Source organism: Anomalospiza imberbis, chromosome 6 (genome assembly GCF_031753505.1).
Source record: "Anomalospiza imberbis isolate Cuckoo-Finch-1a 21T00152 chromosome 6, ASM3175350v1, whole genome shotgun sequence".
NCBI classification, from domain to species: domain Eukaryota; kingdom Metazoa; phylum Chordata; class Aves; order Passeriformes; family Viduidae; genus Anomalospiza; species Anomalospiza imberbis.
Genome location: NC_089686.1, coordinates 57,476,439 through 57,491,371, shown reverse-complemented (window position 1 = coordinate 57,491,371; position 14,933 = coordinate 57,476,439). Strand labels below are relative to the sequence as shown.

The window sequence follows — 14,933 nt, the reverse complement described above, 5'->3', positions numbered from 1 at the left end:
GGTGGTGTCTTCTAATGACTCCGATTAAGGTATTTACCCTGGATTCTTTAAGAAAACAAAAATCCAATCAGTGACTCTTATAATTAAAGCAATCCTCTCCACTCTGCAAAACCAGACACTTGAATCTGGCTGCAACTTATTGACCATGTATTCGCTGTGACATCTACATGACAGACTTGTGGAACAGAGCCTGCACAGCAGATCACCTAAGACACAGATCCTCACACATCAGGGCACAGCTCAGAACAGAACTGACACTTCAGGGTGCAGAACATTTCCTAAACTCCCATGCAGCACTGTCCCTCTTCTCCTCAGCTGCAGGAGCCCACACCATGGACTGAAGCTCAGTTTACCAACAACTACAACCCCCAGCTCCCGTTCCGCGGTGCTGCTCTCCAGCATCTCATTCCCCAGTCTCTCCATACATCCAGGGCTGCTCCATACCGAGGTGCAGAATGCAGCACTTGTCTTTCTTAAGCTTCATATGGTTGGTGATCGCCCAGCCCTTGCCATGGTCTCTGCAGGGCATCTGCCCTCGAGGGAGTCTACAGCTCCTCCCAATGGAGTGTAGTCAGCAGACTTGCTCAGTGCTCCTTCCAGTCCTTACTTAACATTCTTCCAGTCCTGCCAGGTCATTAATGAAGATGTTGAAGAGAATGTTGAAGCAGTGAAGTCCCACAGCTGCACAAGAGCAGAATGAAGGTGTTGAAGAGAAAGGGGCCGAGGATGGAACCCTGCAGAACCCCATTAGTGACAGGACCCACAGGTGATGTCACCCCATTCACCACAACCCTTTGTGCCTGATCCGTGAGCCAGTCACTCACCTGTCACACGATGTGTTTACCCAGCTGAGTGCTGGGCATCTTCTCCAGAGGGATAACGTAAGAGACAGTATCAAAAGCTTTACTGAATCTTCTCCATGATTTTATTGGACATTGAAGTGAGACTGACAGGCCGGTAGTTTGCATGGTCATCCTTCTTGCCCTTCTTGAAAACTAGGGCAGTGTTTGTCAGCTTCCAGTAGACTGGGACCTCTCCAGATTCCCAAGATTCAGAAATCATTGAGAGAAGTCTTGTGGTGACACCATCCAGCTCTCTGAGTACTCTAGGATGAATCCCATCAGGCCCCATAGACTTAGGGCTATCCAACTGAAGAAGCAAATCCTGCACAAGTTCAGGGTTGACTGAGAGTTTATCTTTCTCACAGACATGAGGAATCAGTTTAACTCAAAACAAAGAGTCCACCATAGAATGATTTAGTGATCTTCCAAGTACAGTAAACACTGCAAATCCCAGCCTTTAGATATAACTCCTCAGGGCTAGGTTGTAAAAGAAAAATCAGGGGTTACAAGTGTAACATTAGATCTCAATTCTGAGGCAGAATTTTAAAAGCCATTTCCCACTGAAGCACTCCCAGCCCTCTTGAGGGTCTAGCAGGGCCTATGAACCTCTAAAGGTGATGAGGAGACCGCCAAAGTCCCACAGCTGCACAGTGCAGAATTCTCCGTGTTTGGAAGACCATCTACAGAAAGGAGCTCTTATGAGGCTTCTCACCTATACACCAGTCACTAATTGAGCTCTCCTAATGCAGACCCAGATTCTTCCTTGTGTACTGTAAAACAAGGAAATGGGAATTATCACACTAGATGGAGCATTTTTAAGAACTGGCAGTTATGCTATGTTAGTAAATGTATTATGCCATTATTTATATTAATTGCCAGTACTAAAAGGCTGTAACTTCTTTCAGTTTGGGTGACCTGGAGCCATAAAGCCACCAGCTGAGAGTCATAAATGTCTGTCATTGCAAGACATCAATTGGTCATAAAAATAGTCAGAGTATTTACTTCTCTTTGATGAGAATTTGAAAAAGTTGCTCTGGATCCTGCTTTCCCATCAAAACCCTTTTTCATTTCCCTCTTAGCACTGCCATACTAAACTATAGGGTTCCCAAACTCCACACTACAACAGAAGGAAACCACACATGATGAAAATTCTCAGAAACACACAAAAATCTTCAGCTGCCAAAAACCAAAAGATGTTTTGGCTTTGCATAACAGCATCATTCACTAACAAAAAAGCTTCTTAATTTTGACTTTTACTACTTCTTATTCTTTCAGCAAGTTTTCTATACAAGGAAGAAAAAGCATTTCACAAACTGGCCTTGACAGAATATTAAGGGAAGGTGAATGAAGCTGCAATAGCTTTGGCCCAGGGGTTTTCCACAAGGGATTAATGTACAAAAAGGCACTTTGTGCAAATAGATGTATTCAAAGAGACAGAAGTTAGACCCACTTGCCTTCCAATACAAACCAGAAAAACTTTTAAGAATTACTGCTGTGTGTGAGAAATTAATTTCAGAGATAAAAGGAAGTCAAATTTACTTACTTATTTTGAAAGAAATGTAGAAACAGAATTAATCTCATCTACAGATGTAATCAGCTCAGTTTAATCAGTCATTAAAAATATCATTTCATAAGAACTCAGCCCTTTGAAACACGTTAGTGGGAAGCTCAGAATGCTTCATTATACTCAAAAAATACAGCATTTCAGATTTTATACAACAGCTTTATTATCAAATGGCAAGAGACACTTAGTAATGATGTCATGCAGGTATCACAAAAAAAACTTCCAAAAGATAAACAGGTCGCCTAACAGCTCAAAAATCCCTTGCAATTAAAAAACAAAGCTACATCTTTCTGCTGTCCTGGTTTGTTTCATGGTAGCCACTGTTTTTCTGTCAAAATGTTATGGCTATCTCTTGGTTTCCCTAAAGGAAAGAGTAGGCTAGTACAGTACCCCACAGCACAGTGCTTTTTTTGCTTTCCACAAGGCCTGCCTTACTCTGCACAACGCTCAGAAGTCCTCATGGGATAGGGAAGCACTCAGGCTGCTGAGAGCTGAAGATAAACACAGAAGGGATGGGTTAAAAAATGCTAAGATTTTGAAAAAGTAAAGAACTCTATTTTGAACTTAAGGCTTTTAGTTATTGTGGTGGGAGGCCAGTCTTGTGGCTGAAACACATCAGGTCTTCAGTAACAGCCTGATCCCATCTCCATAGTGAAACAGAACCCAGAGAAAATGTCAAGTGATAGCAAGAGTCACGTTAGATTGAAAGAGAGTTCAGCTCCTTCTTTAGCGACAAGGTTCCACCAAAACATTGGCATGGGAGGGATTTCACAGCAGCTTCTGTTACTGACCAGGAATTGAGACAGATTTTGAGAGAAGCCACTGTAAAGTAAGTGGTAGGTAATTTATTCTGAGAGTTCATCTGCATGAGGAGTTCACTCTGCAGAAAAGTAGGCTGTAAATCCACAGCAGCTTCACACTCAGTAGTCCAAGGGACACTTGCTCACATGGCTCAGTTCACATCCAGGTTTACTACGGAATAAATCCCCTGGGTAGAGGAGCTCTGGAGATTAGAATGGCAGCAATGAAAGTAATCATTGTTCAGTTTTAAATGCCAAAGTACACTTTTAGAGTAAATTCTGAACAACAAAAGAATTGCTGGAGCTGAATGATCTTACAATAAACTTGCAAACAGAACTGATATAAATTCCTTTATACACTTATGTAAAAAATAGCATTTACTGTGCAGCCTGGATTTAAATAAAAGACAAATGGTGTATCAATAATATTTACTATATATTTACAAGTAATACTGTGATGAAATGAAGCAGTCAATTAACATTACGTTACAAAAATGAATAAACCCTTTAAAGGTACCAGTCAGTACCTTTTACATTATCACATTCATGAACTGTTCTCTTACATCTCGAAGATCTATGATATGATCACAAGGACACAGACAAATAAACCCTGGAACTGGAGCACATGCTGATGTGTTGAGTCCCTTTCCAGCAAGACACTGCAGGGGCATCAGCTCAAACCATGCGAGCAGCACTGGTTTCAGTCAGATGAAACATCAATGTGCTGCCCAGCTCCTCACTGCCCAGGGCCTTGTTTGATGGGGTTCCGCTGACAACACAACAAATTCAACAAATTCCACAGCTGGAAGCACAGGGGAAGGAAGGTATCTTGTACCTTACTGAGACAATACAGACTGCTACTGAAGGTGAGTCATGGCTGGCTGCCCACTGCCAGTCACTGCCTTGGCAGACAACGCAACCCCCATTTTTATATACACCGACACAAGAACCTGCTGTTCCATGGTGCTCTGAACGTTATTTGGGATCAGCTGTTTGACAGGAACTGCACCAGTTTGTGTACCTGACATTTCTTTAAGCTAATCAAGCTGCAATGAGAAATTTTATACTCTTTACATATTGCTTGAGAAATGGTAATATTACACTGCTCAAGTGTTTTTAAATCGCTTGAAAACTGCAAGTTTTATAAAATCATACCATCACTTTCTTAAGTTGGCAGGATAAATCTATGCAAGTGAAATATTGGCAAATTATTCAACATTAGAAAATGAAAATTAGAACTTAAAAATCATCAGCTAGCCAAGGTAAGAATTCTAAGCTGCTCCCTCCCTTCCTGTATCTGCTCCCAGAATAAAACTTTACAGGGACCAAGAGGGAATGAAGTGACAATTTGCCTTTGTTAATCCAGTAAGTAAAGCAGATGTAGGTTCAAGTATTTAATTCCATACAGCACTAATAAATAGAAGTAAACAACCAGGATGAGAATAGCATTGTAGTTAAAGTACTGCAAAGAACCTTTGTTTCTGAGTGAGCACCGTTACATTATTTTGAAATTCCCCAAGGCAAAAAAGAAGGGAAATATTGTTAGTGAGAAATTAACTCAGACCAGACCACATGCAAGCCTACAGAGAATGTTACAAAGTTGGACTGAATAGTTCAGGGGGTTTTCCTGCAAGTGTTAGAGAGCATCACCTGTAGTTTATGTCTACATCACAATTTTTGCTCTGCATGTATAACTAGAGCAAAATGTTACATCTACGTTCTCACTTCCCTCATCCTGAGGGCCACACACACACACCATCCCAAAGTAAAACACTGGTGTTTGGATACAAAACTATATGCAGTACATTTCTGAACACATTTCCTTCGGTTTAAGGCCATGCGTTCATTTAAAGACATTCTTATCAATCACAAGCCTCCCCTATAATTGCTTAAGATCCAATAGAAAAGCAAATATACAAATATCAGAAGTGCTGATCCTGAGATGAAGTATGGGAAATTCTGGTCCAGTCTGATCCTTATTCAAACTTCTGTTTCAGCTTCTTCTGGAAGAGAGCTGGTAGGATGGAGAGGATGGCTAGAATCATGAGAACAAAAACAGAGTTCCAGGAAACAGCTTCCCCTGCTGTTGTAAGCTGGTACAGCGTTGTTCCTGCCTTAATGGCTACAAAAGACGGTGGTGCTACACCTGGAGCAAGGAAAGGATGAAAAAACAGCTTGTTAGGGTAAAAAACCCTTAAAAATTGGTCATTCCAATTTTAATATCAGATTGTTGAGATTTTGTTGTCTTGTACTTTTTTTTAAAAAAAAGAGGGCTGTAAATACAGAATTCAAAGATAAAAAACCTTTATCCATAAAACTGGTTTCAAGCCATTATTAATATTTTTAATGCAAACTCAAATACAGGAGACTAAGCAGATAATCTCTGCTCTTTAGACTCTTCAGATTTCAAGTTATCTCTTTACAAACTGACTTTTCATAAAGAAAAAATAACGAACTTTTTCATAAAGTTCATGAATGAAAAATACATTGTTTCCTAATCAGATTTAAAAGTATGTGCAAAAATATGCCAATTAAAAAAGCCATAGTGTATACCTCTTCTTCTGGCCACCCCAAACTGTGGCTCACTAGCCACAATTCTTACCTAGGAAAGTGCCAATGAAAAACACTTTCAATGGCACGTTGATTACAGGAGATGTGATATTGATAAACCAGTTGGGGAGGAAAGGTGTTATTCTCAAAAATATTATGTAGTTAATGAGATGTTCTCTATGTCGTTCAACCTGCCAAAACAAAACCAAACAAACAAAACTCTGGTTAAAAAAATCCCTGCCTTGAAAATACACAGCCATAGAGGTTTAAAGAGTTTTGTTCCCTGTATTTTATAGACATTTACACATTGCAAACATAAGAATCAGTTAAAAATGTGATGTGGGGAAGAGTGCCCAGTGAATCACCTGTTAAATACAGTGAGATCAGCCTGGAAATAGCTGTGTGTGGCAGAGCAGCGGTGATGTGTGTGACTGACTCAGCCAACTCAAGCAGCAAAGGAGTTCTAGGCAGAGCCACAGCCCAGCCACCACAGCCAGCCTGTCACCCCATTCCTAAGCTTTTGCAGGAACTAGCAATGAAGTTTGCTCCTCAAGCCATTCTGTCCTAACTTGTGATCAAGCCTGAAACACAGCTACATTTCTCACCTGGAAACTCAGCCAGGTCACAGCTCTGAACTTCACGAGGTGGCTGCTCCCAGCACAGCTCCAAAGCCTGTCTCCCCAGAGGTTACAGTGTCCAGCATGGACATTTACCCAGGAGCAACCAGCTCCAGCTTCATTTACAGTCTTAATTATGTGCTCAGGTCTAGCCCAGCTCCTTACATCAGTGCTACAACAAAGGCCCTTCTCCTTGCAGCCTGTCTCTAGCACACCAGCCCTTTCAGACAGCAAGTGCAACCTCGAGCCAAGCTGCAAGGATAGCCAAGCATCCACAATTCTGGCCTATCCTGGCAGACCTGCACTAAGCTTAAGCCTCAAACAGTTGAAAACACACTTGGTCTGATTGCAACTCCACCCGAAATCTCAAATGGCAGCTCAGCCCAGTCACAACCCTGTTTTTCAGCTTTAGCCAAATTCAGATTTTACTCTAACATCAAGATCAGGAGCACCGTGGGTTTTTTAAACCTTAACAAAGGAGAATATTTAAATATTGATTAATGCTGCATATAAAATGCCTTAACCTCAACATGCAAGCATGATAAGCATTATACAGTCCAATTAACCTGGAAACAGTGAGATATGAGCTGCACATGCAATTTTAAAATCACATATTCAGTTCTACTAAGGGCAATAGTAACCATTTGCTACTCAGAGTAGCCTCAAGATTCTATTGCAACATTAAGATTTACTTGGGTCAAGAATCAAAATGGTACTGTAAAATCTAACAAGGTCAATTGTGCCTGACACAGCTCCATATCTTATTTAATGAGGAACAAGTTTAAAGCATTTTTATGTGATTCAAAAAAATTTTGAACAGAGTATGTGTGCTTCAAACTTGCAAAAAATAAAAATTTGTTCAAATGTTTCAGAGTATCAATTAAAGACACAAAGTCAAGTACAACTCACACTGTATTTCTGTACTACAAAACCTTTAGGTTCACCTCACAATCAAGACTTGCTGAAACTAATGTTACCAGATACTCTAAGAAAAAGTTTCTAAATACTCCAACTACAACATGTTCATAGTAAGTTTTTCAATCAGACCTACAGCTACAGGTTCCTCCAACACAAAAATACAAACCCAGCTTTCATTAGTGCTAATGCTCAGAGAGCAATTCCTTGAGATTACCTGAAACTGGAGAGGTTTCCTATTGACACTAAATAAACCAGGGGGGTGATCAGTTGCAAACACTTCCTAGGTAAGCACAACTTTCTCATGGGAAATACCATAAAATCAGGAATGCTTCCAGAATCCCTTCTGTGTAACTGGATACATGAGCACAAGACCTCCTAGTTTTCCATGACTCATTTTGTACATTAAGTTCCAGCATCTCTACAAACCTTACCTGTTCTGACCATTTTACTGCTTTTTCTGTTAAATATCTGTACACAACGGGACGTCCCACTAAGTATGACAGCATATAGCAGAATGAAGCTCCAAGTCCTGAGCACTGAAAAAGAACCAAAAAAACAGACAACAAATGAGCAGAAACTCTACTTAATGTCAGCCTTATGTCTGTATTAACCCCACTGCCTGGCTAGAGCAGGTTTCCATGCAGCCCTCCATTAGGGCTCTCCTCCAGCAGTATGGACACGCTCCTAAGAATGGTGCTGACACAAGACAGTTTATTCCCAAGGCATTTTGATCAATCTCAGCACTCAAAGTAGACAACATTGATTACGTATCAGTTAATATTGAATGCTTCTGCAGTCCTAAGACTTTGAACAGTGAAAGCTTTGCAAATAAGAGGCACAATGCCATTAAAGAAATTCAAACATGAAAACTGAACAGGGTCCTCCCTACCTTCTCAATACTAAGGCTCATTATGATTGCATCTTCTGCCCATGACATATTTTAAAGCTTGTTGGTAACATACATTTCAAATCTTAAACTAAGCTTCTTGCATGTTTAAGCCAGTTAAAAAACAGATGAATTTTGCAGTGTGATAATAGAACCACAGTAATTGTGTAGTGAAATTACAACTGGGTTCAGGCAGATGCTAAACAAGTTCAGAGTGTGGGAAACTCTGATTCACACTCCAATGTCTTCACTATTATGAAAACCTGGAGAAACAGCACAGCGTTTTGGACCATCACTCAATGCTACAGTGAATTTTGTGGGTAATGCCATTCCTGCAGCAGAGCTGAGTAAGAAGTCAATAGTTCATCAGAAACTGAAGTGCATGCCAGTTTCAGACTGATCATTTCCAACAGGAAGCTGCTCAGATGCTTGGTTGTATTCCAAATGGATAGAAATATATGCCCCCACAAACTACTTTCCATACTTACCAAACAAACAAGAAATAAGGCCAGTGGAAAGGGATAAAGAAACCCTGACAGGATACTGAGGAATATAGACCCAGGAATAGCAAATGTTTGCAAGCTGGATGCATCTTTGTTAAGGAAAAACACATTTCTAAAAAGCTACATGGTTCTTAATTTTATACGCAGTCAGGATACATTTTACAATTAGAAAAAGCATAAATAGGCAGGGCCTCTCAAAAGCCTTACTTCAAAAAACCTTTCGTGGAGTAGCACACAAAGCTGAAGCACAGAGCAACAAGATGCAGATCCATCACTACACACACAAACAATAAGTCACAAAGTAATAAAAGCTGACCACATTTTTCTCTTTATCTGTGCTACAGCTATCACAGAGGATTTACTGTGACTTCCAGAAACACCTACTTCTGATTTTACCGTGTTGACTAGACATGTGCAGTTTCAGACATTCTCTCTGGAAAATTCACAGGCCTGTGCAAGCCCATAAGCACAAGTTTCATGGAAGACTGAATGTATGCAGGCTTATTACTTCCTTACAAATAGACTTGGTGTAATCACTTACTACTATAGCTGATGACTAATTTCAGTCAGAAATTTTTAAAAGGCAAAAATTAGCTTTCTGCAGCATAAGCAAGCAGGCTGTTGGACTTAAGGCTTGCTAGGCATACTTGAGACTATGATGCATTGCCCACTTTGGATAGAAAAGTTATAAAGCAATTTTACACGATTTTACTCAAGTTGAACTGACTGAAATATTAAAAAGCCCAGTAGTTTTCCTGAGTGCAGTACAGCTTTTGCTAAGCCATGTCAAGGTTCAGAGGTAACTGTACCATGCCTGGAAACTGACCACAGTCTGCTGAGACAGTAAAGGTCATCACATCTAGAACTGCTAGAGCAGCTCAATAAAGAGCCAATTTATTCTACTCCTTGTTAATATATAAACTAATGTTTTAATTTTCTTCCTAGATCTGTAATTTGGGAAATATTAAATGCTTCTTGTGGAATACTTTGAAATAATAAGCTGAAGGATATTACTAATGGCACATTCAGTGCTGACTCTCCTGAGCTACAAAAGACTCCTACATTAAAACTGTGACACAAACCTCTTCTACAGCTTTAAAGTTATTAACCTTCAGATAAGTGTTCCAGTTAAGAGTGTGTTTAATGATTAATTAATATTTTCAGCACTCAGAAAATAGAAGTCAACACAGAACATAGGTAGCCTTTGTGCCTCCCTGGACAGAAAGCACTTCAGAAATTTGTCTCTCTAACAGAGATTTGGTTTAGTGAATTTGGGCAGTACAGAGATGAAAGATGGCTCAAAATACTTTCCTTCAGAAATACTGCTAAATATTCTAGAAATTACCCTTATGTGGAACTTTGAATGTCTTAAGGAAGAGCAAAGCAGTAGTCAGTTTTCTTTTAGAGCAAACAGTAATTTCTACCTCAAAATTCACTTTATTTTAAAAGTTATCACAACACTAGAGTAAGACCAAGCCTAATATACAGAGAAAAGGTTTTTAAATTGCCAAGAGTTTAAAATATTTGTGTCTCTTTGTAGACACTCCTAGGTATGTTAAACTTCACCCATGACCAAGAATTTATCAAATTGTATTTTTCATTTTCAGAGAAGCATGACATTAAAATTGCCCTTTATATCAGAAAAAGGATACAAAACATATGTGGCAAAATAAGCCACTAACACTTGAACGTAAAATGTGTCCTTGTATTTGGACAAGACTTTTCCCAAGGCCTTTGCATCATCCATATCTCTAGGAACCTTTATACATTCTCTTTCTTCTCTGAAGAGGAAAAAAAAAAAGCAGGAATGATGGAAATATAATCAAACAGCGTAGTACAATTACTTACCAAATACAGAGATAATTAGATACACTACAACACTAAATTACAGCTTCAGCAAACAAACCATGATTATTGGTGTAATAATGTTCTCAGATGAACACCTAATATTTACTGTGAGGTTTATATTAGAAAATCCCCAGTTTTAGGTATTTGCAAGCTGGTTTTTTTATTCAGTACAATGATGTCCTTCTTTTCTAGTTTTTTTTTTTTTTCTTACCAAGTACTGATAAAAAAGAAACAGTTGTGCAAAACCAAACCTTGGCAAGTGAAAGCAGCCAATATCGCAGCCAAAACCAACTGCAGCTGCCTCAGTGCCAGGGTCAGAACAGTTGAAGTGCAGCAGGAGTGGCAGAACTTCACCTCACAAACAAATAAAGTTCTAAGGGCAAAATCTCATGTCACACCTTAATCTGGTGCAACCCTGGGCAGCACACTTAAGTGTCTTTGCTCCCTCTGTATCAGGCTTAGGGATGGGCCACTGCAAACTGACCTTGTTGACCAAGTTAATCAGACAGAAATTTAACTACTAAAAGTGAAAAAGAAGGCTGTCAGACAAGCAGGCTTCCTCCTGTCAGCCTGCCTGCCATCCCAACACAAGTACTGGGTGCAACAAGATGGAGAAAAAGTGAAGGCAAAGTTTAGCTAGGAAGGAAGAAGGGTTTCCCCTTTTGATGACAGCCCCCAGGTTCATCAAGGCACAAGGAAGTTTCAAGTGAACTCAGCCTGAACCAAACACACTTTGGCTCTCAGCTGAAGGTGGTTAAGAAGAGTCAGTTACCCCTGATAATGTGCCGGGGGTAACACCTCAGAACACGGGATCTCCACTGTGCAACAGAAACCTCAGATAAGAGCAGTTCTCTGAGTTTATGTCATATCCCCATGCAGGCTCATCTACAGTCCGACACTGAAAAGCAAATAAATTGATAAATTAAACTTTTATAACATACTTACTCACTAAGTTGTGGGAAATTTTTATATACCAGAAACATAAGGAAAGCAGCTGATAAGAAGATGGACACTAAAATAAGAAGTGATGTCCGAGCTGATCCACCTTCTGCAAGAGCTTTCCCTGAAATTAAACATGAAACAAAGTTAGAGAAAAACCCAGCACTAGCAAAACAAAACCAAACAAACCCAATCCCTCATGACTTACAACAGATTTCAAACTCATCCTTTAAGGGAATATTAAAGTAAACTCTCTGTGGACATCTTCCAACCAATGCTTTCAATAACACACATTGCTCACATTCCCAGAAAGCTTTCAAACAACTTTGAAGTTTTTATGCTGGCAAACATCCCACAGAAGTCACCTTCTATGATCCATAATAACTTAAGCCTCAATTAATAAATACATTTGTAAAAAGAAAAAACAGAGTTGAACAACGTAAGCCATACATATGTTTTCCTTTTTGCCAGAAATCTTCTGCCAGTCTAATTAACAAGAGATTCAACTTGAAGTTAAATTTCCAGGATGTACAATGTAACTTAAAAACCTGCTCATTAACAGAATTTGGGTTTTTTTCCCCCCTCTAATGAAAGACTACCAGATACAGCCAGTTAGGTGAGACACACTCATTAGGAGGAAATCTACATAAACACACATGCTAGCCTAGGATATAAAGTGCTAGTCTTGGGAATTACACATATTTTACACCCATGTGGATATATATACGTAAGTGTTTATTAGCCTTTAAGTCCTTGTGTAGTGGAAGCAATGGGAGTACAGTAAGCGACATAATGACATTTTAGGCCTCTTCTGTATTTTAGATTTTTATCAAAATGACCACATCAGTGCAATGCATTCATAAACACAAATCCAACTACACACATAAAGGATTTAGAACTGAAATGAACACCACGCTAAGTACTCTCTGCATCCACACGGGCGTGTGTGTGTGTGTGTGTGTGTGTGTGTGTGTACTAAACCACTCTCTCCTCAGGCATTTGAGGCTCACCCAGCTTCACACCCAGGGTCACCTGGAGAGCACACAAAGAGCCGAGGCTGTGCTTTCCCTCGCAGATGCCGCTGGCACAACTACAATGCCAACACACAACACTCAAGCGGGTCAGGCCGACACCTCACTGTTGTGAAATGCAGCGACTGGATGACGAAACCCACGGAGCCCGCTGGGCGAGCTGGCCATTTTATCGGCTGCGAGGCTTTTTAGGTTTAAGGTCAGCGCGACCCCACAGGGGTGCACTGGGTCAGCCGAGGCCAAAGGCAACAGCCACAAAGCAATTACAACCACAGAATCACAGGACGGCCGGGCTGGAAGGGACCACAGCGGTCACCCGGCCCAACCTTCCAGCTCGGGCAGGGTGATCCCAGGAGCAGGACTGCATCCACACGGCTCTCGAGTATCGCCACCGGGGGAGACTCCGCACCCTCTCTGGGCAACCTGTCCACGGCACTGTAACCGCGGTTATTCTGACACCGCCTTCCCCAAGGAGCAAAATAAATTCTAGATAAATAAACAAATAAGCAACTTATAGGGCAAAAAAGGAAAACTCAGCCCTCTGCCACTTCCACTTTCTGTACTTCAAGCGTGCCGGGAGTGGAACAACGCCAACAGACACACAGACACACAGACACGGAACACGCGCCTTCCCTCACGGGGAAAGGGGAAAGGGAAAGGGGTCGGTGCCCCATTTCGGGCGCCGAGGCGCGGGAGCCGCCTCACCCCACACGCACCGGGAGGGGCCCGGCCCGGCCCGGCCGCCACAGTGCCCGCGCGGGACGGGGCCGGTGCCCGAGGCGCCGAGAGGCACCGAGAGCCGCACCGGGCACCGGCCCCGGGCACCGACACCCGCATCGGGCACCGTCCAATGCCAAGGCGAGGTCACCCCCGCTCCCGCCGCCCCGAGCCCCCGGCACCTTCTAGAAGCTGCCGCTGGTGCCTGGCGCTCTCCGCCGCCGCCGCCGCCGGGCAAGGCCCGCGCTCCGCCACCCTTCGCTGCGCCATGGCTCTGCGGCGCCCCGGGGACCGGCGAGTCAGGGCCGGGGCAGGCCTCGGCGGCACCGGAGCCGCGGCGAGCAGGAGGCGGGACCGGCAGCACCGGGAGGCGCGGGCAGGAGGAGGAGAAGGAGGAGGCGGGACCGGCCGCTCCTCCTCTCCTCACCCCACCGGGTCGCGGCCGCGCTCCCGCCCCCGCCGCCGCACGGCGCATGCGCTTTTCTCGGGGCATTACGGCTTTGCTGTGGTGTACGGGAGCACGTGTTGGGCTCCACGTCCTTGAAATGCGGTGGCGGGTTAGTGGCGGTAAATACGGTAACGGCGGCTTTTGGGCGTACCCGTGTGGGTATATACGGTAACGGGGATGCGCTCACTAGTGGTAAATACGGTGCGGGGCAGCGGTGTCCCAGCCCGGCTCCTCGGCCCCGGCTGCGAAGGAATCACATAAATCACATAAATCGCATAAATCACAGGATCAGGTTGGGAAAGGCCTCTGATATCATCGAGTCCAACCTATGACCGGACACCGCCGTGTCAACCAGACCATGGCACCGAGTGCCACGTCCAGTCGTTCCTTGAACACCTCCAGAGACGGTGACTCCACCACGTCCGTGGGCAGTCGTTCCAGTGTCTAATCGCCTTTTCTGTGAAGAAATTCCTCCTGATGTCCAACCTGAACCTCCCCTGGCACACGAGGAGAAGTTCCATAGGCTGTGTTCTCTTGTCCTGATTGCCTGGGAGAAGATCCCGACCCTCCGCGGCTGCACCCTCCTTTTCGGGAATTGCAGAGCCACAAGGTCGCGCCTGAGCCTCCTTTTCTCCAGGCTCCCAGCTCCCTCAGCCGCTTGCGCTCCAGACCCTTCCCCAGCTTCGTCTCCCTTCTCTGGACACACTCCAGCGCCGATCGTGCCACAGGGCAGCGGGATAAAGCCCGTCTGCGAGCTCGTTTTCCCTCGGTAATGCTTCACATCAGCGAAGGGAGCGGGATCTCCCCTCAGGGAGCGGAGGCGGGAGCCCCTCGGCGCCTCTGGCGCTGGAACAGTGCCGGGCTTCCAGGAAAAGGGGAACCTTACTGCGTTTGTTACTCTCGATCGGAAAGAAAACCTATTTGCCGGGAAGGAGGAAAATTCCTCTGTCAGCCCCGGGATTTTCCTCACGTCGGTTCCTGTCAGCAAGAACGTTTGAAATCCTGCAGAGAAGCCGGAGGGGCATGTCCCAGTGTTCGCAGATCCCGTGGCGCTGGGGCCGAATGGGACTTGGAGGCACCTTCTCCTCTGCGATCTTCTGGCAGCGGGAGATGCCGGAACCTTCCAAGCGCCCGGGCAGCACAGAGTGTTCCAGGGAGAGCTCTCTCTCCATGGAGAGCGCTGGAGCCCTGCGGACAACACGCATTGCTCAGCCTTCTGGGCAGACTGATGGAGCTGCTGTGGCTCACCCTCGTCTCTTTTCCAGCTGCG

The 14,933-nt window shown here is 43.5% G+C and overlaps 1 protein-coding gene and 1 long non-coding RNA gene across 2 annotated transcripts; one reads left to right on the top strand and one right to left on the bottom strand.

Annotated features, from left to right (window-relative positions):
- Positions 1-2,544: 2,544 nt before the first annotated feature.
- Positions 2,545-13,723, bottom strand: TMEM41B (transmembrane protein 41B). The gene is made up of 8 exons (XM_068194631.1): positions 13,583-13,723; positions 13,398-13,545; positions 11,474-11,591; positions 10,333-10,461; positions 8,666-8,759; positions 7,723-7,827; positions 5,809-5,947; positions 2,545-5,352 (listed from the first exon to the last, which is right to left on the bottom strand). Exons 1-8 carry the CDS (start codon positions 13,706-13,708, stop codon positions 5,183-5,185), a joined length of 1,029 nt encoding a protein of 342 aa, XP_068050732.1. The 5' UTR covers positions 13,709-13,723; the 3' UTR covers positions 2,545-5,182.
- LOC137476403 (uncharacterized) lies at positions 5,256-10,931 on the top strand. Its single transcript, XR_011000356.1, has 2 exons — positions 5,256-5,383; positions 10,721-10,931. It is a non-coding gene; the product is annotated as an uncharacterized lncRNA (long non-coding RNA).
- Positions 13,724-14,933: the final 1,210 nt, after the last annotated feature.

Excerpts from the sequence above, each read along its gene's own strand:
- TMEM41B (XM_068194631.1), bottom strand. The coding sequence starts at position 13,708 with ATGCCCCGAGAAAAGCGCATGCGCCGTGCGGCGGCGGGGGCGGGAGCG. Across the intron at positions 11,592-13,397 it reads CCAGCGGCAGCTTCTAGAAG|GGAAAGCTCTTGCAGAAGGT; the intron begins GTGCCGGGGGCT and ends GTTTAATTTCAG. Across the intron at positions 10,462-11,473 it reads AATTTCCCACAACTTAGTGA|AGAAGAAAGAGAATGTATAA; the intron begins GTAAGTATGTTA and ends TTTCCTCTTCAG.